The 24583-nt window shown below is 42.2% G+C and overlaps 1 protein-coding gene across 2 annotated transcripts in view; it reads right to left on the bottom strand.

The window, feature by feature from the left end:
- Positions 1-22438, bottom strand: part of LOC134223164 (EH domain-containing protein 3) — a 65078-nt gene extending 42640 nt beyond the window's left edge. The window contains exon 1 of one of the 2 annotated variants that reach the window (XM_062702306.1): positions 20710-22438. In XM_062702306.1, the coding sequence (XP_062558290.1) occupies positions 20710-21934 (1225 nt within the window). In that variant the 5' untranslated portion in view covers positions 21935-22438. The remainder of the gene's footprint in view (positions 1-20709) is intronic. The other variant, XM_062702315.1, reaches the window with a different exon arrangement.
- Positions 22439-24583: the final 2145 nt, after the last annotated feature.

The following is a 24583-nucleotide window of genomic DNA, read 5'->3' as shown; positions in this document are numbered from 1 at the left end:
AAGCTGTTCCCAGCTCATGTGTGTTGCCGCAGCTCTGGTAGATGGTATGATTACCTCTAAACGTTCGCACCATTGATCCCTTCCAACAAACCTCCTGCAGCGCTACGATGCCGAATCCAGGGTCCTTAAGCACATCGGCGAGTATGCGTGTGCTCCCGATGAAGTTGAGAGATTTGCAGTTCCACGAACCGAGTTTCCAATCGCTAGTCCCTTTTCGTCGCAGTGGTCTTCGCCGATGGTTCCGGTCCGTACTCTCTTGTTGATCGTTCGTTGATTTTTTAAAGGCTGGCTTGCAGGGCCTGACACCACTGACACTATTTTATTCCTTCAGGTACGCGAAGTACCAATGGTACGCTTTACCCAGCATTTGCCGTGCACAGTCTTCTCATGAATAATTCTAATTCCTCTTAGATCAATCGGTTTTCATAAAAAATCTGAAAATTTGAATCTGAAAATATTTATCATAATTTTGAAACTATTGAAAATATTCTAATGGAACTTAGAAACATTTGAGAGTGCCTTGCTTTTCGAGTTCCTCGAGAAATTTCCTCATTATTTTCTAGCAACTGGTTCAGTCCCAGGATAAATCTTTGAATTCATGGTGTGATTCACTTGTGTATAAGTAGTGCATTGGGCTTCCAAAAATTGACGAAAAACAGCTCAGAGGAAATTAAATAAATTTTAGAGCAATATACTTCACCAAATCAAATAAAAAAACATTGACATGATTTACAAATAATACTTAGCTTAGAAAACGATCAAAACTTAAATTTTGGTTATTTTTCAAAAAAAGACACAATGAGATGTCCGTCAAAAAATGTTTGGCCGTACAGGTCAGGAAGACTATTCGTACTTGCTTTTTAGCTATCACTATTATTTTAAGCTTCATTTGTAAAAAAAAGACACAGCCTTATAATTCTGAAACTTTTAGAAATGCAATGCGGAAATCGATTAAAGAGAATAGATTTCAAATATAACTAACATAGTAGTAAATCGTGATAAGTCAGTAACAACTTCAGAAACCATGAAATACTCACGATGCTCTTCATGCCATAGCTTCCCAAAGATTTACACAGGCTGGGGGTCACGACCCACCACTTTGGGAAACTATGTTTTATACAAATTGTATCATTATTACCGAAAGGTGAAAAAAAATTTGAGTGCCCCACGCTATTGCCAGACATATATAGTTATTTAAAAAAATTAGGCCGATACAAATATTAAATTTATTTTATGTCACCCCCCCCCCTTAATTTTTCCAAAAATAAAGAGGGGCGAAAAAAAAATTTTTTTTTGTTGGATTTTGTTTTTTTATTTTGAGCATTATGTATCATATATCTCTATCGGCATAAATATTCTATTTTCGTCTAAGATCCCTTGCAATATGTGAGCGACCCATTTCCATCCACGCTTTCGAACATCTATTGTTATCGGTATTTAGTATTTATCGGTTGCTCGGCACACGCTATCCAACTGTTATCGTCGAAATTATAAATTTTAAACATCATGTTCGTTTCACGATAGAGTAAAACATTCGAAATTTGGAGCGTGTATCAATCCAATCCGATTGGGTCTCCAAATATTTCTAAAACTCGCGAAGGTAGCCATTCTGACTAGTGCTTCCATGTCGATCCCAATTTTGCAATGTGATATTGAAATATCTGATATTGAAATCTGATATTGATATTGAAATCTTTCGATCGTTCGACTACTTGTTTGAGGGGCTGTTCTCGATGACACTCAACCACATGGTCCTGCTGACGTTGAGCCCACTTCGCAGAGAAGAGCGTCTAAGTGTTTCACAAAAATACTGTCAAACAGCTCAAGGTATGGCACACGGTCAATCGTACCTACCTTACCTTCACATCAGCGACTATGTGAATGGGGTCGGTGAAGCTACGACCCAAACTTTAAATCGCTTGCATCGCTGACTCCCACTTACAGATAAACATACCGTTGACGGGACTCGTACTTCACTCCTCTGGTCCTCCCCGTTTCTCAGCCTTTGCTACTCTACGCTTCTAAATCTTCTGCCGCGTAATCCATTCTTTTCGTTTAATGCGCATCTCACTCAAGTTGTTTTCGCCGGTTTCGATTAAAGCATTCTTCGCCACCCACTTATCTTCTACACTGCTACCTTCCAAAACATGCACTACCCGAGTTCCAAGTTCTTCAACGAACGATCTCAGTTGGATCTTCTAGTTGGTCTATGCTGATTCGTTGCCCGAGCCTCTCCTCGAGCCGCTAAATCCGAGCAATGCGTTGTCGGATCGCCTCAATTAGAAGATGATATTCAAACACGATGCTAGCTCTGCGCTGATTACGGACTCAAGAAGGCACCGTCTCCGTTTTCAGCTGATACATTTCTAGAGAATCCAAATACTAGTCCTGCCGACTACTAGGTTTTCCAATCTGCCAGAAGACGCGACATGTCAGTCACTCACCGATCCAACTGATCAGTTTAAACGTTGGCTCGACCACTTAGAATAACTTCTTCAAGTTCTGACGACTTATCCTAATTCGTATATAGGGAAAGGTTGACAATTCTCTGACGGCAGCCGGCAGGATTCCGGCCCGGATGATCATGTGAGAATCATACTGTCATGCTTCGCATTATCCTGGAGCAGGTCATTGAATTTCAAGAGTCCCCCCATTTGGTACTGATTAGCCACGGAGAAGCCTTCGATCGTCTGAATCACACAAAAAAACTGTGGGCGTCCCAGGGAGGTCTATACAAAATCGAGAGTCCTGTGCAATAGAGTCGCTAAAGTAAGGCAAGGATAGATGTATGTATCTCTGTTGTTGTTGCTCATCGTAATCGACGAAATCAAGAGCCGCTCTAGCTGCCCACCACTATGGAGCAATCGAATGACCTCGACTCAGAAGATGATACTACTCTACCAACGTAAGAGCGCTCTACCATGTAGAGTAAACTGAATGACCTGGTCGTACACTCCCACTCATAAACGTCAACAAATTGCTGTATATGCTTGTCGTAAGACGAGTTTGTACAATCCCATTTAATTCCACCACTTAATTGTACCTTGACAGATACGTATTTCGACCTCAACAGTAAGGTCGTCTTCAGTGTCTCGTACTTGACTCGACTTACTCACTGTATATGACCAACTCCAAACTAGCCGGGCAAACAGTAGAGAAGGTCGAAAACTAAAGCCAGCCAACGTCGGGTGGGCGAACAAAGATCAACATAGAACATGGAGATCCAATCGGCTCAGGTACTGCACCAAAACTCGAATACTCAACTCTAACGTGAAATCTGTGATGTTATACGCCAGTAAGACTTGGTGCGTATTAGCAGAGTTCATATAGAGTTGCAAGTATGCATCAGCCGATGTCTACGTTTTACAGCTCGGGCCTGGTAGCCTCACAACTGGATCCCGAATGCTGAGCCTCATCGATAATGCCATCGAAATCCATTATCAACAGCGACTCCACAGTGTGAATGGACGTAGGCCGGCCTCACACCACGTAAGAGCGGAGACGAAATCTGCAAGCAAGCGCTGGACAGGAATCTGGCCGGACATCGCAGCAGAGGCCTGACACCTGAGATAACTTAACGGAAACCTAACAGAGAAATAAACGAAGTCGTTAAGAATCAGACTTGGGCCCAAGTTAAGTATGGAGAGACAAGGAACCCAATCCCAGTGTCGTAAGAATGAATGTAAGAATGTAACAATACCCTTTGCTATGTTTACAGAGTAATAGAGTTTATTTTTGAACTTGTTTGGAAGAATGTTCTATCTATCTATATACAAAAAAAATAATTTCTGTTTGTCTACACCTTATAGACAGGTAAACTGTCTGTGTAATTTTTTTGTTAAATATCTTGGCTGTGCATATGCACAGCATATATTTCGAAATGGACAAATTGATATGAAATTTGCGAAAAAGAATCCACGTGTCTTGTCGTCTTTCGCAAATTTCATATCAATTTGTCCATTTCGAAACATATGCTGTGCATATGCACAGCCAAGATATTTAACAAAAAAATGGTTTTCGTACGGCCGAGTTGCCGAATAATATGCAATTAATTGTGTCTGTGTAAATTTGTATGCAGAGGTTTTTGGGGCCGGAGAAGGTTCTTAAAATGATTCGAGACCCCTCGCCAGTATAGAAGGGGGGCTCCCATACAAATGGAACACCAATTTCTTCATAGCTCGAGAATGAATCAAGAAAATGGAACCGAACTGGCATGTGGAGGTTTTGGAAGGGAAAATATGTTTCAGTGGTGGTTCGAAACTCCTCCCCCTTCTGGAAAGAGGAGCTCCCATACAAATGAAGCATAAATTTCTGCATAACTCGAGAACTAATTAATTTTAGGCGAAACGAAGTTTGTCGGGTCTGCTAGTTTTTCATATCAGGAGTGGAATTTTAACTCTCAAAAAGCAAGGTTGTTTTCAGTGTATCGTACCTTTGCTTGGAGTAAGGTATTTAAAGGCGAATATGCAACCAGACACCTGAGAAGACATCTCAGATCGTGCCTCAGGTGAGCCACAATGACCCCGTAGCACTCCCGTGCATGTTTCTTGCATGGGTGAATTTAGTGTCCTGTACCCTGTCTATGGGTTTGTCCGAGGTCGTAACTATACCGCTAACAAGCATGGCACTCCAATCATTTTGGGAACGTGGGCATGCTGATATGACATGCTCCACCGATTCTACTTCAGACTTCACCTATGTATTCTGTATATGTAGCCTGGGAAGTCTGCAATTCCGATCCTATGCAAAAACTTGCACTTTTCCAAAAAGAAAAACCAAATTTTCTTCAGAAATAAGTTTCAGTATTTTTTTAATTTATATAAAATGTTGTGTTAAATTCACTACTGGATAAAAATATGTTACAAATATTCATATTCTTTGTTTTCATTAATATTTCAAATTTTGCACGGAATAATTGCATTTTGAACTATTTTTTTGTTTCCTTGTTATTTTTTTATTCCCCCCCTCGTACCTTCCAAGAGCCGTCGGACATAAAATAAATTTAATATTTGTATCGGCTTTAAGAGAAAAAAAGATATAACTTTGTCATTTGGTAATGAATGTTTGTGATTTGATCGATAGTTCAGTTCATCTTTCTCGGTTTTTTCCCGGATGTGTCCCATTCCCGGTTTTTCCGACTAGATGGACACCTTGAACTTGGCCTGCTTTTCAATAGTAGTTTGTGCAACTAGTTGCAAAAAGATGATTTTTTCAGCACGAGTTGTACGTTTAACCAACGAGGCTTGCCGAGTTGGATAAATACTACGAGTGCTGAAAAAATCGAGTTTTGCAACGAGTTGCACACGCTATTTTTTGCAATGACGAAAACGGCTTCAGTATGTTAAATATGTGCCAAATTTTACACTGTAATTTACTTCAAATGATCATTCTTGCGAATAAATCATGTTGCTGCAGAGAGCTATTCGATTCCATGTTATACTACCACATTGCATTGCTCTTCAAACCATTAGGCGATAGATGAACTTGTATTTGGAAAACGATGATGTCTTGTCCATCAAACTATTTAATTTATGACGCGACACAGATAATACACTATTTGAACACCTACCCAAGCTAATTCAGCAAAATATAGTCATGTAACTGCTGTTCTGTTATTGGTTTTTCATTATAGCACCCAAATCAGTGCTATAATGGATATTATGCAACCCATTTGAGTTGCATAATGGTCATTAAAGCACCCATTTGGTTGGTATGGAAAAGTAGGCAGTTTTATCACTCGAAGACGAACTGTAAACCAGGTATTATGATCAGGAATTGCAAAAAAGTTATTATTTGATAGCTTTTCTTTGCCCGCTATTGCATGAGTATGTATCTTGTGTAGCAAGTACAATGGTTCACTAAGCCCAGGGTGTCGAGAATGTTTCCCACCCGAAAACATCCTAGACCGGACCGAGAATCGAACTCGCCATGTCCGGATTGGAAATCTTACGCCTTTACACGCAGGGCTAACCAGGGACCCCATGGAGTAACAGAATGCTGAAAAGCACATACCTGTCATACGCAAAACTTTGGCAGTCTTCTTCTCCAAACGTATTTCAGCGAAAAGACGAAGGAAACGGCAAGATTTGACTTAATATACGCATAATTGTCCCATGTGCATAGGAATCTCAGCAAACATGGGGCAAAAATGTGTATGACGGCAGACTAGCTGTCAAATCTTGCCGTTTCCGATGCCGTTCCGCTGCAATGCATAAGGCATAAGGGGCTTTAAGTGTAACAAGTGTCAAATGCGAACAACAGCGTACATTTATCAAACGATTTCACCTGACCAGCAAGTTTTTTTTAATGTTATTCCGTCCTTGATTTATTTTCCTAATAACCGCTGATATGTGCGATTAAATTCACAACAAATGCCACAAGTTCCACTGCAGCAACAGCACCGAGCATCATTTCCGTCGAGCGCGCAAATTTTTGGCCATTTGCCAATGTTTCCATTATTTGCCCTCGGTGGCCTCCCCAATGTCAACAGCGCTCTTAAACTGCACTCGTCGTCGCGTCGTCATCGTAGGTATGTTCAACAGGCATTCGAAATACTGGAGAAGATCATCCACCCATACCACGCACATACACTTGTTGCGCCGAAGCTCCATATCCCACCAAAATGTCCGCATAGTCATGACTGGCACTTCATTATAATAACATCTCGTCGGTCCGCTGCCCAAAGTGTCCCCCACCCAACCCGGCCATCATCACGAATGTTAATTAGTACCGCCGTACAGCTCATCTGAATCGCGCCCAAATCAGTTAGGTGCTCTTTTGCGAAGCAGTCTGGCCATCGTCACAGAGGCACCTCTCGTCACCACACCATATCATAATCATAGAGCGGATGGGTCGCGTCGGTAGGGCGGAGGACCATCGCTCACTGTCAATTTGCCAATTTCCTCCTCCTAGGATGTGGATGTGTACCAATGGGCAGGACCAAACCGAAGACTACATGGTGCAAAAATGGGCAACCCTTGCCTTCATTGCGACTTTCATTCAACTTTGTCTCAGACATGTTTGTCCAATTCTCCATTAACATGAGATTCCACAATTTAAAGAGCTTTGACACATACAAATAACAATGTTTCACAGAAAAAAAAATCTGTGATCTTTTCGGCAATGTTATCTTCGTGAAAGAAAGCTATCACGCTTTATGTTCAATTCAACCCTATCGTCAAAAGGGGACTTTTGCGGGAGCATCACACAGAGTGCCGCTCGGATTTCTGATGGGCGATAGATTCATTAATTAAATCCAAAGTGCACACTTCGAATGTAATTATCCGGAGTGGCTACGAGTACGGGCTTCATCGCTGTTTTCTGTGGAGATGGTAAAATATTTGCGTTTATTCGCTTCGATTGTTGCCCGAATAATTGTTTGTCGGTTTCGAGTGGTTTACATTTCAGTCATGCAGACGGATTGGCGTACGTGAAAATACCTTCTGCCTGGCATCGGCAGCAGTAGTGAAAAGATCGGCACGTGAACAAAATGATTATCAACAATGATAATAACGATGCTGTTATATTTCGTTCAGTTCAAAATCTACTGGGTCAATTATTTATTATATTCTAATTTTTTTTCTCGATAAAACTGTCAATCGTTTAGTTGATTGCTCTAGATCGATTTTAGTTCGAGCTTGATAGCTTTCTTAAGAACTCATAGAAACGTTGCATTTTGACAATTTTCCAACATTCCCCGACAAATAACTCTTCGAAAATATAAACACAGCTGAGCTCAATGCGACATTGAGACAATCGATTCATCCGTTCGTGAGTTATATTGCCTCAAAGAAAATGTAAGCTCATTTTTATATATAGAGATAGAGATATCACAATCCATATACCTAAATATCACTTAGCGAATGCAGCTTTTAGTCACTTCCTAATAAACAGAGTGTCACGAAAATATTTTCAGTTTCGGTCGGCGACAACTATCTGCAACATTTCCGTACGAAATGCTAATCACCTCCGCCGGAGCACACTGCCCTGAAGATCCCCGCAAAAGAGGAAGATCGCAATAAAATGCTAATGAATGTGCGCTACTTGTCACGCCGCAGTCGGTCTTCTCCACACCGTTCGAGTTAGATCAAGTAGGGACAAATGGATCATAAAGTCACCTAGACTGGCGGATACGAAATCGATCGATTTTACCAAAACAAACGATACCATCTCGATTTTTCTTCTTACAAAACTTTGTTGTACTAACTTCTGGCAGATAATGCTAGGTAGCAAACTAGCAACTGCCTTCAATTCAGTGAATCCTGTCACACTATCCGCCAGACTGCAGTAAAATACCAACAATGAAGCTCTGTCTGTTGATCTTTTTTGAGTTACGACGGCGAAGCAGTCGCTCGCACATCTCAGGAACTAGCAATGAGCATGAATTTAGAGCAATTCCAGCAGAATGCAAATTTGTGAAGCATCGCCCGGCCAATAAATGCTAGTACAGTGGCCAGCGAAGGCGGTACAATTTTCCTTGAGTACTTCCTCACGAGAGGATTAAGCGAGTGTGTAACCATCTCGAGAACCGACATTGTATCGCCCGACGCAGCGCGACGATGCAGATATCTGTCTTCACCGGCCAATCTAAATCACAAGGGCAAAAGTTAAACGGGTGCAATATAGCGAACTAAAGGAGCACCCGTAGGGGTGCAGTAAATCATAATCGCTCCAGGGACAGCAAGCAGCGCCTTCGTATCTTATTCATTACGAGACCTACTTGTGTCTAAGCTCCAAATTCAGAAGCATCCATTCGAAGAGTTTGCTGACTTTACTTCAACATTGTTTTAACGTGGTCGATTATAATCGTATCGTATAAGTTACATTACATATTTATTCAGAAGTTCAGTAACAGATCCAGAACGCTTTATGTTTCCACGAATCCAAAATTATTTATATTCATAATAAGAGCTAATATGTGGAACCAATTTAGTTATCATTGATTGCCGTTGACAGACGTAGCGCGAACTGGTTCATAAAACTGAAGCAAAATAAACAAAATATAGAAGTATCGGTCGGCACCTCCACCACGTTTCAAAGTTATTTTTATTCGATTCCGATTAACCTGTTTATTTTTATTGAAATCAAAACAATTCGGAATGTGCGCTCCCCAGGTCGTCTAATACTAAGAGCTAATCGCACCACGTGCCTCTATCAGTAAGCTAGCCGCCATCCATATGACGCGAAATGAGAAATAACACTCCTAATCAACGGTACGGCAAAAAACGGCAACGATGCTCTTGAAAACGAATCAATCAATTTAGGTATTCCCTCTCTCCGCACTTAGCGAACAATTTTGGCTTAGAAGTATGCTCCTCTGCTTGGCGGTGCAGTTCTATCGTTAGATAATGGTCAGATTTATTGTTCTGCAGCAGTACGTGTGGCCACTTGAAAGATGCGTGCGCCGGACGTCTCGCTTTGGATTATAATGTCTCAATTTAAAATTATTGCACGCGGAGGCGATTAGATGAACTGAGATCATGTGGAGTCCGCCCGCAGTTAACCTTGGGTTCGTGAAAAATATTGATGTTTCAATGGTATTACGTCAAAAGGGGGGGGGGAGGTCTCCATCCAATTTCAGTTAAATAGCATTGGATTGATTCGGAGTAACGAAAAACATGCTTGTTGTAAGTTACCTTACATGTGGGGTAACTTGCAACACACTCGCCAAATTTGCCGATTATTACAAGATTTACTTCAAATATTTCCTGCAATAGTGGTAAAATCATGTCGTCGATCAAATAAGGGAGCATCCATAAACAAAGTCATTCAAAAATAAGCTCTTGTCACGCTTTTTGAATTTTTGCCTTTCTCGTACCGAAAGGCTATCATTTTACTCCGAGAACGAACTTTTTATATAAGTCTCGGGGACCCATAGTGTTATATACCAATCAACTGAGAACATGTCTGTCTTTTTTTACAAGGGTTAAAGGCCATCAAAAATCTGCGCGACTGACACCTCAAGGGCGAACAGGGCTGGGATCCTTCCCGACCTGATAAAAATGTGCCTCCCGGATAAACCCGGGTCCCTTATCCTCCTTGCCTCGATCCCCCCGGGACCACGGGATGCTGCGACTACTTCGGGGGAGGGGGATGTGCTCATGCACTTCTTCTAAAATTCCGGCCACTAGCTTATGCTAGTTCGCCGACTGGCTGGTTGATCCTCGCTCCACTGCAACGAGGGTGGTCCACCAGTTCCGGTGAAGGAAACTTCCGCACTGGTTGTGCCCGGCTACCGGCGGCTATCGCAGGGGACGCTTGCACGCATTGCACCGACTTCGTCTTCGGGTGCCCTACGTACTCTAATCGCTTTCTTCTTCTTTCTTTTGCAGGTTGGCTGTTCGAGTGCCGAGGTCGGTCCGACGATTCCGGTTGGCAGAAAACTTTCGGTTCACCGGCGCCCCGACGACCCGAAGCCAAACACTGCGCTGAAATTATTATTCAAAGTGCTTTAAATTACCATACAGTGAAATACTATGGACTAAGAATAAGTTTCTCGTTCCAATACAAAACTGAGAATTATGATTTTTTTTTCAAATAACTCTGGAGAAAGCAGAAATACTTTGAGTGCTGGCATCAAGTATTCAAATGGTGGGGTGCTAACTCAAAAGTGGGCTGTTTTCGCTTAAATCGTACTTTGGCCCAATAACCCATTTTTGTGTAAAATAACTTTTCTAACACCACGTATTTTACATTAATCCACGCAAATGTTCCGCAAAACACGTAAGTTGAAACCCGCAAGTACAAATCGCAATAATTAAAACCCATGTCAATCTCAAAATCCGCATATAAAAACCAAATTAAAAATTACTCCAGTGTGCATTACTTTTTCTTTGTAAAAAATGCCAATACCACAAAACCGGATTGAATCAATAAATTAAAGAGAGAAGGATAATAAATTCGTGTTCCGTGTATACCTATCGCAGTATTCCATGCACAAACTTGCAGAAAAACATAAACAAATCATTTATCTCCGCATTGACAGTGAACTATCGGATGAATTTTGACAGGTAAATGAACCTGACAGACTTGTCATTTCAACTGTTATGAAATTCAGCGAACCCCTTGAATAAGTTTTTCTTTATAATTGCTTCTGATTGTTTTTTTTTTAATTTTACTGCCAACACTGTCATTCAAGAAGTTTTTTTAGTTGAAATAAAATAGCAACGTGTGCAAAAGGACGTGTTTTGATTGGGAGCTTTTCGTCCACCCTTTTCGCGCGTTCATTTATTTAGTTTACATCTAAACAGATAACACTGAATCAACAATTTGACGCCACAATACACGGTTCGAGGCCGCATCTCTCCATCCTCGGATGCGCCCCACGCTCGCCAAGTCGTTTTGCACCTGGTCTGCCCATCTCGCTCGCTGCGCTCCACGCCGTCTCGTACCTGCCGGATCGGAAGCGAACACCATCTTTGCAGGGTTGCTGTCCGGCATTCTTGGAACATGTCCTACCCATCGTACCCTTCCGGCTTTAGCTACCTTCTGGATACTGGGTTCGCCGTAGAGTTGTGCGAGCTCATGGTTCATTCTTCGCCGCCACACACCGTCTTCTTGCACACCGCCAAAGATGGTCCTAAGTACCCGTCTCTCGAATACTCCGAGTGCTTGCAAGTCCTCCTCGAGCATTGTCCATGTTTCATGTCCGTAGAGGACAACCGGTCTTATCAGGGTTTTGTACATGACACATTTGGTGCGGTGGCGAATCTTTTTCGACCGCAGTTTCTTCTGGAGCCCGTAGTAGGCCCGACTTCCACAGATGATGCGCCTTCGTATTTCACGACTAACGTTGTTGTCAACCGTTAGCAAGGATCCAAGGTAGACGAATTCCTCGACCACCTCGAAGGTATCCCCGTCTATCGTAACACTGCTTCCCAGGCGGGCCCTGTCGCGCTCGGTTCCGCCCACAAGCATGTACTTTGTCTTTGACGCATTCACCACCACCTTCTGCCATTCTGCCACCTTTGCAAATGTTCGGCCGACAATGTCCATGTCATCCGCGAAGCAAATAAATTGACTGGATCTGTTGAAAATCGTACCCCGGCTGTTACACCCGGCTCTCTACATGACACCTTCTAGCGCAATGTTGAACAACAGGCACGAAAGTCCATCACCTTGTCTTAATCCCCGGCGCGATTCGAACGAACTGGAGTGTTCGCCCGAAATCTTCACACAGTTTTGCACACCATCCACCGTTGCTTTGATCAGTCTGGTAAGCTTTCCAGGGAAGCTGTTCTCGTCCATAATTTTCCATAGCTCTACGCGGTCTATACTGTCGTATTCCGCCTTGAAATCAACGAACAGATGGTGCGTTGGGACCTGGTTTTCACGGCATTTTTGAAGGATTTGCCGTACAGTAAAGATCTGGTCCGTTGTCGAGCGGCCGACAACGAAGCCGGCTTGATATCTTCCCACGAACTCGTTCACTAATGGTGACAGACGACGGAAGATGATCTGGGATATCACTTTGTAGGCGGCATTAAGGATGGTGATCGCTCGAAAGTTCTCACACTCCAGTTTGTCGCCTTTCTTGTAGATGGGGCATACAACCCCTTCCTTCCACTCCTCCGGTAGCTGTTCGGTTTCCCAGATTCTGGCTATCAGTGTGTGCAGGCAAGTGGCCAGCTTTTCCGGGGCCATCTTGATGAGCTCAGCTCCGATACCATCCTTACCAGCTGCTTTATTGGTCTTTAGCTGTTGAATGGCATCCTTAACTTCCCTCAAGGTGGGGGCTGGTTGGCTTCCATCGTCCGCTGAACTGACGTAGTCATCTCCTCCGCTGCCTTGACTTTCACTGCCTGTACTCTCAGCGCCATTCAGATGTTCCTCGTAGTGCTGCTTCCACCTTTCGATCACCAAACGTTCGTCCGTCAAGATGCTCCCATCCTTATCCCGGCACATTTCGGCTCGCGGCACGAAGCCTTTGCGGGATGCGTTGAGCTTCTGATAGAACTTGCGTGTTTCTTGAGAACGGCACAGCTGTTCCATCTCCTCGCACTCCGCTTCTTCCAGGCGGCGTTTCTTCTCCTGAAAAAGGGCGCAGTTTAACCATCACCAGATAGTGGTCAGAGTCGATGTTAGCGCCACGATATGTCCTGACGTCGATAATGTCGGAGAAGTGCCGTCCATCAATCAGAACGTGGTCGATTTGTGATTCTGTCTGCAGTGGTGATCTCCAGGTGTACCGATACGGGAGGCTGTGTTGGAAGTAGGTGCTGCGAATGGCCATATTCTTGGAGGCGGCGAAATCAATTAGTCGTAGGCCGTTTTCGTTCGTCAGCCGTTGAGCGCTGAACTTTCCAATAGTCGGTCTAAACTCCTCCTCTTGGCCAACCTGAGCGTTCAAACCTCCTATGATGATTTTGACGTCGTGGCTTGGGCAGCTGTCGTACTCATGTTCCAGCTGCGCGTAGAATGCGTCCTTATCATCATCAGTGCTTCCGTAGTGTGGGCTATGGACGTTGATTATGCTGAAGTTGAAGAACCGGCCTTTGATCCTCAACCTGCACATTCTCTCGTCGATCGGCCACCACCCGATCACGCGCCTTTGCATGTCGCCTATAACTATGAAAGCTGTTCCCAGCTCGTTTGTGTTGCCGCAGCTCTGGATTGAGGCAATAACTTCAAATCCAAATATCCTAAAACTTTGATGGAATTTTGACATTTTCATCAGTACAGATCATTAATCATATTTATGGCTTTGTGCTGTGAAAAAACGAAAGCATTCGGTCATTGTTATGAAAAGTAGTTCAAATTTTGCGTGGCCAATAAAAAAATCTTTGGGAAGGTCAAAACATACAAATCGCCCTGCAGAATAAATAAGGTTGTCAATCCAAAAAATAACACACCACATAAAGGTTATTTGTTTAGAGGATCTATATTAAAAAATACGCTAGAACAAAACTACTTTAGTTCTCGATAAAACAGGGGGTGATCAAGTCTCCCCGGGGATCAAGTCTACCCACCTTCCCCTAACGCTTTTAACATTGGACAAAGCTAACTCTAACTAGTATTGACCAGTACTGAGATTTTCATTTTCATTCACACTTTATTCTCTCCCGCTTTCATAGAAAACATAAACATTGAAAGGAATTCTGCTAAATTTTCACAGATTTTTATTTCATGAAAGCGCATCAAACTAGTGTAAACAAGCTGTTTCTTCTTCAATAATGTTACTTCTAACTCGAAAATCAAAAACAATACAATCATTGTATCGATTAGTCATCGTCATTTGCACAGATCTATTAAAACTATTAAGAAATTTAGATTTCAAAACAAAGCACATTCCCATCATGACTGCTTGTAATGTGACAGGTGACCGGGAGACGGCTACATTTTCATTTGGTCTCTTGAAAATGAAAATGCAACTGTTTTCGCTTTCACATGACAGTCACGAAAACTAGCAGTACTGGTATTGACTAACTCTAACTTAAAATTCAGCATGTATACATTAACTTAGATTTTTAAGTAGATTTTAGTAGAATTATAAAGAGATACACTTTGTTCGCTAACTTACGTTCTTTGTTGACAACTTATCAAAATGTATATACTTTCTACCTTCTGTGACGGACATGTCAACTGTCCGATGTCTGACAACCTCAACGACAGGGCCGGTGTTGATCAACAGGGTTCATTGTTGTTAGATAGGAGGTGCGTCGCAACTGTCTCCGTTGTGACAACCACACATAAATTAAATAATTGCTAATTCGAGACCACACATAAAGTTTATTTGGATATATATTTTTTTAGTAGTTCGCGTGGAGAATGGTTATGTGTGATACACATCATAAGTTAAATCTATGGATTTTTGCCAATAAATATGTGTGGTTTTTTTAGTAGTGTATGACTGAAGCGCAGAACAGTGTGGCCAGTGCATCAGGAAACGTAGTGCATTCACCGATACGCGAGGAGAAGTGGATGAACGCTGTCATCAGAGGAAAAATAGAATCACTGAAATTTAACACGGCAAGGTATAGTTAGTGGAATTAAAAATAATTTTAAAAATTACAAGCAGAGATTTTTTTGAAAATGATTTATTAGGCGGGATTAGAAATTCAATTAGGATTAAAAGTAGTACCATCTCCGGAATCATTTCAAGAGAAAACTTCATTATCATTAACAATCAAATTAATATATGTATAATGTGGATAATAAAAATTCTAACCTCATGCTATAAATTATTTATAAATAAATTTTATTTTGAAATTTTGAAAATTATTTTGAAAGCTGCATTTCATACCTTGCTGTGAATTTTTTTTCATGATTCTACTTTTTCTTTTGATGACAGAATTCATTCTTCTCCTAGCGTATAGCTGATCAAAAGAAAAAAAAGGAAAACAAAAAAACAGCAACCCATAATGGATCAGAAAATGAACGCGTTCGAGTTCCGAAGACAAGCTGTGTCGTCTAAGTTGCAGCGGATTAGGGAAGTGCTGGGCAAGCCAGAGGAAATCACCGTTCATCATTTGGACACCTATTTGCGACGGATGGATGCTTGTTATGAGGAATATAATAACATTCAAAACGAAGTATACGCGTGCTTTCCTGATCAACGCGAGGAGCAGGAAGAATACTTCATAGCGTTCGAACAACTCTATGAGGAGCTCCGCGTGAAGATTTGCTGTGTTATGGAAACATTTCGATCGAGACCAGTAGCCGTTCCAGCAGTAGTTACGGCCGGTACAGCTAGAGAACAGCAAGTGATCGCTAATCAGCCACCCGGATTGCCTACTGTTCCACTCCCGACATTCGATGGTACGTATGAACGCTGGTTCAGGTTCAAGCAGTTGTTACAGGATCTGATGCAGAAGCACCCCGGATTATCAGACGCAACAAAGCTACATTACCTGACGCAATCATTGAAAGGGAAAGCGAGGAATGTTCTCAGCGAGAAGATTCTGAATGAGAATAACTTCCAAGGGGCCTGGAATATTTTGGAAGAGTGGTTTGAAAATAAGCGAACGGTCATCGATATTCACGTAGGAGGTCTACTCAATTTGAAAAAGATGAACAAGGAATGCTCATCCGATTTGCGGCAGCTAGTTAAATAATGCAGGCTTTGGAATTCCACGATCAACCTATGGAGGGCATGTCCGAGCAGTTAGTGGTTTCGTTGCTAACTTCCAAGTTGGATAAAACTACGCTTAATCTTTGGAAAAGCACTGTCACGCCGAAGGAGTTACCGGACTACAAAGAGACCATGCAGTTCCTACAAAACCGTTGTTTTGTTCTCGAGCGTTGTGAGGCTGGTACGGCGCACAGAACTTGCGATGGGATGAAGCCGAAGCAGCTGGTTGTGCCTCAGAGGCAACACGTCAAGGTACATGCAGCATTACAAATCAACGAAAATGTTTGTCCAGTATGTGGAGAGTCAACAAATGTAACACACTGAAACAACTGACGGTGCCCGAAAGTTTTGCTATATGTAGTTAAAGACAAGCAGCTTTGTTTCAATTGTTTGAAACGGGGACACCGGGTCGGACAGTGCAAGTCAAGGATGTGCACGATTGTAGGCTGCGGAAAGAAGCATCATACGCAGTTACATAACGAGGCTCCAGTGATGGTGGAGAATAAAGTCAATAGTCAGAATGGATTTGCCGAAGGAAATGTATCTGACCAATCGAAGGAGCAATCGTTGCAATCTGAACGAACAACATCAACGATCACCTGTTCCAGTGCGGTTGCGAAGTCACGATACCAAGGCTAGCGATAAATGCCGTTCAAAATAGTGACTTAGTGACCAACGATGACGAAAAAAGTGATCAAATAGTGACTTTCAGAAGCAGAAAAAGTGACCAAATAGTTACTTTTGTATGAAGTATTAACCAGGTAGTGAGCTGAGTTCTATTGTCACTGTGTAACTCGTAGTAGATCGTAAACTAGGGATATCATGTTTTATCAAATCCTTTTTAGAAAGCTATCAGAAATCACGAGAAAACAAAAATTACAAAATCATGAGGATTGTGCATCTTTACCGTAAGTAGGGAGAGGATGGATCTAAGCAGGGGGCAATCGACTTGGCGACACCATCATAAATACCACGAAGTTAGATATTGTGGAAGGTATTCGTTGGGACATCCAGAGGCCAGCAATATGACCATGGTAAACCTTATTCCGTAACACACCACGTAATGGTATTCACCCAGCGTCACAGGAGCAGGTAATGAGTTACAAGTTGTTACACTAAACCATGCTTATAATTTCACAACGATTTTTAAGCAAGTTCTACAGCATTGTAGTAATAAAGTTCAACATGAATCTTTAATAGGACAATTTTTTACAAAAACCTTAAAGAATTCAAAATAATGATAACATTTTTAAAATAATTAAAAATAACATTTTTAATCGAAACAAATTTAAATACATACAGAGTCCATTTGCCATTTGTTTTTTCGAGACCCTGATCTTAAGTTTATTAAAAATATTAACCAGAGCTCATATATAACATGAATTTTACCATACCTAAGTTTCAAGTTTCGTAAAATGTGATGCAGAAATTGCTTTGGAAAACTCTGAAAAAAATTTCAGAAATTTTAGCGGAAGTTGACTTTCTGTGAAAAACCTTGTAAACATTTCTAGGATTTTTTTTTCAGAAATTGTGTGGAAAATACTCCAATTCTTGTGAAATCTTTCTTCAGGAGTTCAAACGGAAATTTCAACAGAAATCCGATGGCGAATGTCAGCACAAAAACTTCCGGAAATTCTTTCATATTAAAATTCAAGGCTCAAGGCTCAAATTTTGCTGTCTTTCATGAATTTCGGCGGGAACTGCACGTCAATTATTGTAAAAACTTCTCTGCGATATATTCGATATTGGTAGATATTGTTTGGCGAATTGCTAAGAAAAACCTTCCGAATATTATTTCCCAAACTCAAGGCGGACTTTTTACGGAATTTTACACAAAGATTTATGCGATCAACGCTACAGAAATTATAGTGAAAGTTTCTACAAGAGAAACAAAGTTAGGAAGCTTTTTATAACGAAGGTGGATTTTTATCCAGATACGGGCAACTTACCCAACTCAGGAAGTAGTGCGCTGGATTCGCCTAAAGATGCGCTGAACAACGCATCAATTAGTTTGACAGATAAAACATGGAAGAAAGTTCGGTGATTCGATAACTGTTAAAAGTAATCTTGCTCTGCAAGCAGGGTTATTCGATAATTATCGAAATGTCACTTCTAAGTTTAATTTCAGTTTAATTCTCCAAATGAGACAGACCCTAAGAAGTATCTCGGAATTATGTCAAAATTGACGTGACAAAAAATGGATATTCAGAATCGATGAAAAATGACAACAAGTGAAGTTCTTACCCTTATAATGCTTGTTAAACGAATGCTCAAGAGTGTAATGCATTCAATAATGGCTTGGAAATATCCAATAAATTGGGTAAGCATAGACATCAAATGTGGAGTCCCTTCTCAACGACATTTTGCTGTCGAAAATAAAACCCTACGCTCCTTATTTATTAAATTTCCACCCAAAACTTAATCCGCGTGAAGCCTCAAAACCGCATCAAATCCGCGAGAACAGCAAAAACGTTGTAACAATCCTGCGCTTTGCTGTGTGGTCTGCATATAGGCCTCTTGATCCCGAAGTCCATGGTTCGAACCCACTCTGCCTTTCATAAAACGGTCTTGGAGCAATTTCTCAAACTTTATATATTTTGCTAACAGATTTACATTTAATTTGGTTGATGATAATATTAGGTACAAATGATTTTTATTTTGAACTTTTTTACAAATGGTGGTGCGAAAATAGTGACTTTAGTGACCATTTTCCGAAAAATAGTGACTTTTGGATGCAAATAGTGACTTTTTAGTGACTAGGCTCAAAATAGTGACCAAGTCACTAAAAAGTGACTTGCTACCAGCCTTGTTTTTACAAGCAGTGCAATACGACTTGCACGCAACATAATGCGACTTGTAAGTCCTGCACAAAACGTGGAAAGGAACATTCCGACTGGTTCTCAGTGGCCAATGCATGGATTTACAATCTATTGTCGCTTACGAAGTCCTGATATCCTACAGATTAGAAAGAATCATGACAGTTAGACTAAAAATACCTGATATATACCGGGGAAAAGTTGCCGTTCCACGCTTTCTGCAGGGGTTGATATATGCAGTGTTAAACGCATAACTTTCATATGAAACCACTCAGTTTATGAATATTTTTTAGCTGGATGATGGAACAGGTGCGTACCAAAAGTTCACGAGTTCTGCTCCATAGTGCTGCAGCTCTTTACGAACATGAAGCGTGGACGTTAAAAGAGGCGGACCGGAGAGCTTTCGAGGTTTTTGAGCAAAAAAGTACTGCATGCAATACTCGGAGGGAATCAGGAACTGTATCAAGAGTAAAAAGAAGAACATATTGCGAATCGTATAAACGGCAGACTTCAGTAGGCTGGTCTGAGAAATGAAAGTTTGAGTCTGAGAAAATAATAATAATAATTCAGTAGGCTGGTCACTTAGTGCGAATGTCGGAAGAAAGCATAGAGAAAACAATATTCAACAGAGAACCGGATAGAGGCCGGCGACTTCGTGAAAAGTCACGAACAAGCTGGCTGCACGCGGTAGAATCGGACCTGCGGACACATATCTTATATAGCCTATAAATATGTCTAAAATCAAGACTAGCGCCCCCAAACGTCTAGGTGGGTTGGAGTGAAGTATGGAGTATGAGTTTAATTGCCGCTCCAAAAACAAATATAAACTTTTCTGTACTAAATGTCTATTGTCCAATGTCTAATGTGTTATGTATCCAGTCTATTCGACCATACGACGGCGACAGTAATTAGTCTTTATTTTCCGGTAAAATTTAGTTTTCCGGTTTCATGGTCCAATGATCACCTTGATTTTACTTTCCTGACCTTATCAAGGCAATTACCATCATATGGCGTAAAAATATAAACCTAATGGGAGCGATTTTATCTTCATTTTTAGGTACACATTTACGTCTGTTAGATGATATTAACTTTTTTATCAGGCGTTATTACGAAATCTCAAATAAAATATGAATGCTTAGATATACCACAAATAAAATGTACTGATTAGGAATAAGAATAAGTACCGTCGCATGCCCGTACTGCATACATGTTTGTTCATCGTCAGTTTTGGAACATCATTTTGAGAATACGTCTTACTTATTATATACGCATAAATAGTATACTATAAAAATAATGGCTAAAAATACAATTTATAATACCAATGAGCGATATAATTAGGCCGAACTCAATATAAGCCGCTTTACGGTTGGTTCATAGCGAAAAAAAAACCATGACTAAATTCAAATAGCGACAAACACGCCTTTATCAAACATAGATCTTATCACAAACAACTGAACCGAGTGCCACTGGTCAGGCAGTTTCCCTACATAACGTGACGGGACTTCGCCGTTTCGAAGCGCCGATCAGACGAGGGCCTCGAAAAGCTCCAGTTTGCTCAGCACCGATTAGATAAAACTGATCAATCTCTCGTATCAACCGTTCGTCATTAGTGGTGCAGCCTTGCTATCGCCCCACCACATACATGTTTGAAATGAAGGAAAAACAGCAACCGCGCTCCGCTCGGAATTTTATCGCTCATACAACCCGAACGGGGCGCTGGCGCTGTCGTCAACGAGCAGTTCGCTCATTATTGTATCTTACGCAATCATTTAGCGAGCACGCCGAAAAGAACAAATACAGAAGATAAAAACTCAGCACACTCACCCTTGACCAGCGGTTCCGACACCATTGTCATCTCCTCCTGCGGAATCATGCTCATCAGCCGGGCAATGTCCGTGGCCAGCATCCGATCGACTACCTCCAGCAGTGGGATCTTCAGCGAGTGGAACTTGCTGAAATCCTGATTGGCGAGCACCTCTTGCATCTTTTTAATATCCGGGAAATCCCCAGGGGAAATCTGGTGCTCCTTCTGAATGCGATCGTACACCTGTCCAATATTTTTAATGAGGTCCTTCTTTTTGCTATCCTTGCCGAACATCGAGGGCATGTCCTTTCGAAGTTCTGCAATTATAAATGCGTGAACCTTGGCCAAGCGGGCTCGCTTGATGAGGTCGTTGAGTTTCCGTAGTGCGGCATTCCGAGGAAGAGACTGCAAATCACGGAACAGATCCTGTTCCTCATCCTCAAAGAGGCGACGATTCACATCGTACCGCAGTGGTTGATCCCAGAAGGACCCAATGTAGACGCGGGCCACTTCCGGAGTTTGCAGCACCTTACCCAGCGACCACATGAGAGCACCATAAACGCGCATCAGTTGTTGATGATCGATCATGTCCGCCTTATTCAACACTATCCGGATTTTGTCGTCATGCCCGCGCAGAGCCTCGATCGATCGCCGGAACTCATCCGAAATATCCAGCTTGTGTGCGTCGAACAGCAGAATGATACGATCCACTCGCTCAGCGAACCACTCTAAAACCCCGGTGAAATCGTAACCGCGGTCAACTCGCTGCTTCTCTCCGGACAAAATACCGGGAGTATCCACAATCGAGATTGCCCGCAAAACTGGCGAAGGCACTGTCGAACACTGGAACCGATTCAGGAACGAATTTCCATACTTCTCCAGAGGTCTGAACTGCTTCTTCGGATCAACGACCAGGGCATTGCCGGGAATCATGCCCTCCTTGTCGTCATACATCACCGCAATGAATCGATCCGTCGTCGGTTCCGGCCCAATCCGAATGCCCGGAAAATCTCGCTCCAACAGATACCGAATGAACGTCGTCTTACCGGTCGAGTACTGACCGACCAGCAAAATCATCGGCTTCGCATCGAAATCCGGATCCTCTAACTTCGGGGAGTGGAATTCGTGGAAGGCGTAGTGCTCCTCCAGCGGAAGCAGCTTACTCTTGTAGATCTTTTTCAACTCCCCGAGCACATTTTCCACCACCTCCTCCGCTTTGGGTTCCCGTTTCAGCCAACTGAACATGGTTTCACTATCTTCTTACTTCCCACAGGGCACCCCAACTTTCCTTCTTCTCCGCGCTCTAAATATTTTCACAGAAAGAAAAATTAGTCACACCCGCGACGACCTTCGACTGCTCGACTGCAGAACCACTATCAACTGCAGGGGGGTGGATTCCTTTCCCCAAGGGCAACTCAATGATTCCGAGGGATTGCACGTACGGGAGCTTCCACCGCTATGGACACTTCCGGGTTAACTTATCGCACGGCGGAACGAGGCGCAGGCGAAAAGAAAGTGTTGCTCTAAATAAAAAACGGGGAAAAAGAGGATCAAGATACAGCGAAATGATTGCTGGGTGATCGCGATCGCGTACGCGCTTCGCTCGGTTACACTCTCGGATCTCTACTCGGACACTGGCACTGGACACGACGACGTCGCGATTTCTTCAGCGAACGGAGGAAGCAAAAAGAGAACACAGAGGCGATTATCGTCGATGACACATCACAAGACTTTCGTTGTTTTCTTTGGCGTATTCTTTGTTTTCTTCTGCGGGTATATTCATAAATCACGTAACCAGTATAGGATGGGAGGACTCAGTCAGAATACTCAGAATATCGTTTCATACAAAAAGTTTAATATTCTCTTACAAAACTCACTTCGGGTAAGGAACAATGTTCTGTCTTTATGTAACGTAATTTATTGATGATCTCCAACAAACTTCAAAAACGCACGTCAAACGAGGGATTGTCCAGTGCGAAAAAGTTCTGTCTATTCGTTGGTAGCGGCCTGGAATTCATTATGAAAGGGAACGATTCAGCGCAGGGTATTTAAATAAATATTTACTGGGCAGAGTTCCGCTTTTTTGTTTATTCCAGCAATCTCAGGGTTGACTTGAAATTAATGCATGGGTCCATGGGAAATTAATGCATGGTGTGTGGCCAAGCAGCAACCAAATGACGGTAATGCGCAAACGTCAAACACAAGCAAAATCCACCCGAATAGAAAATACAATAGAATTACATTATAATATCATAAAATTACAATACATTTTATTAATGAACATTGAATTCTATTGTTTTTCTATTGTATCAATTAAATTGCCTTATTGTTGTTTCAATAAATGTACAATAAAATCTATTGACAGAAAAATGTTGACAATAGAATTACAATAAATGCTATTGTGATGGAAAAAATTTGTTCGAGAAAAAATCGATATTTTTATTGTTACGGTAACTAGCAACCCCTATTTTCTATTGTAAAAGTGCCATTTACAATAGGATTTATGGTGGAAAACAATATTTTTAATTGTTATTCTATTGTGAGCAACAGTAGAGTTTCTTGTAATTACAATTAAATTTATTGCATTGTTACAATAATTTCTATTGTAATTCTATTGGACTTTTTTATTAGGGCATGGAAGCGCCATCGGTGGCCGATTGACCACCAAGAAAAAAATAAATTAACCGTTAAAAAGGTGAACGATGGAACATGTGTTGAGTGAGACGTCTGTTTCTCTGTGGTTCAAACGTCATTTTGCACGTGGAATCGAGAAAAGAATAAAATGGGAACATCGTGAAACAGAACGCAGAATCAAAACAAACCAACAGAGAAAGCAGCAAGAAAACAGCTTTTCTGATGCAAATAGAGGGCTGCGAAATGGTGAGTTGACATCCGGGAAGGTGCGGCTAACATAGCTCTGGTTCTCACAAGTTCCAATACTCACGCTTCCACGGGTCTTCCGATGACAATTGACCGCCAGCTTAGGGTTGCGTACTTAGCTGGTAGTGCAGCCTGGGCACTGTTGTCCTTCTGACATCCGCTAGAGTGAGAGGGTGCGTCCTGTGGGGCCTGCCTAGGATGTGGTGGGGTTCGACAGTGGACTTTGTTGAACTTCTATGAAAAGCTGCATGTGTCCCCAAGCAGGCCCTATCAAAGCGACCGTGTGCCGCTCAAAGCGCACTAGCCTAGTCCTGGTGTTGGGTGGGACTTTAAACAAACTTGACCCGACTGATCGAGCGTCTGTCCACCAAGGAGGTGCGGCTCCAACAGCGTCGGTTCTGGCATCCAGCGGCTGAGTATGAAATGCTATTCCCCGGAAGCTATACAGTATCCCCCTGCTTATCCGGACCTCGCTAATCCTACGACTCGTTAGTCCGGATCTCGCTAATTCGGAATTTTCCGGATTAAAAAGTATCAACACCCATTTAAACACATTATGTATGGATTTGACAGTCGGATTAACGAGAGCAACCCCGGTAGTCCGGCCATACATTTGTCGGATCAGCGGGGGTATACTGTACCTAAGATGGCAGCCCCATCCCGGTGGATAGGGAACCTTGGGCCAACAACCTACTGTTCCCGAAACATCAATTTGTTCGAGAATCCGATAATGAAAGAATACGGACTGATTTTACGGCGACGACTCTCAGCGCGAAACAACGGACACGAATAGGAACATGGAACGTTTTAACCCTAGCCCAGCAGGGTAAATTGGCACAACTTGCCAATGAGGCACGCCGCATGAAGCTTTAGATCCTGGGACTGAGTGAAGTCCGTTGACCAAACTTTGGAGAACACAAAACGCCGTCGGGACGAGTTCTGCTATACTCTGGTTTACGAGGTGAACACGCTCCCCGGCATCGTGGAGTTGGCTTCCTACTAAGCGCTCAGGCA

This window comes from Armigeres subalbatus, chromosome 1 (genome assembly GCF_024139115.2).
Source record: "Armigeres subalbatus isolate Guangzhou_Male chromosome 1, GZ_Asu_2, whole genome shotgun sequence".
Classification (NCBI taxonomy): Eukaryota; Metazoa; Arthropoda; class Insecta; order Diptera; family Culicidae; genus Armigeres; species Armigeres subalbatus.
This window is presented reverse-complemented; position numbering and strand designations above follow the sequence as displayed.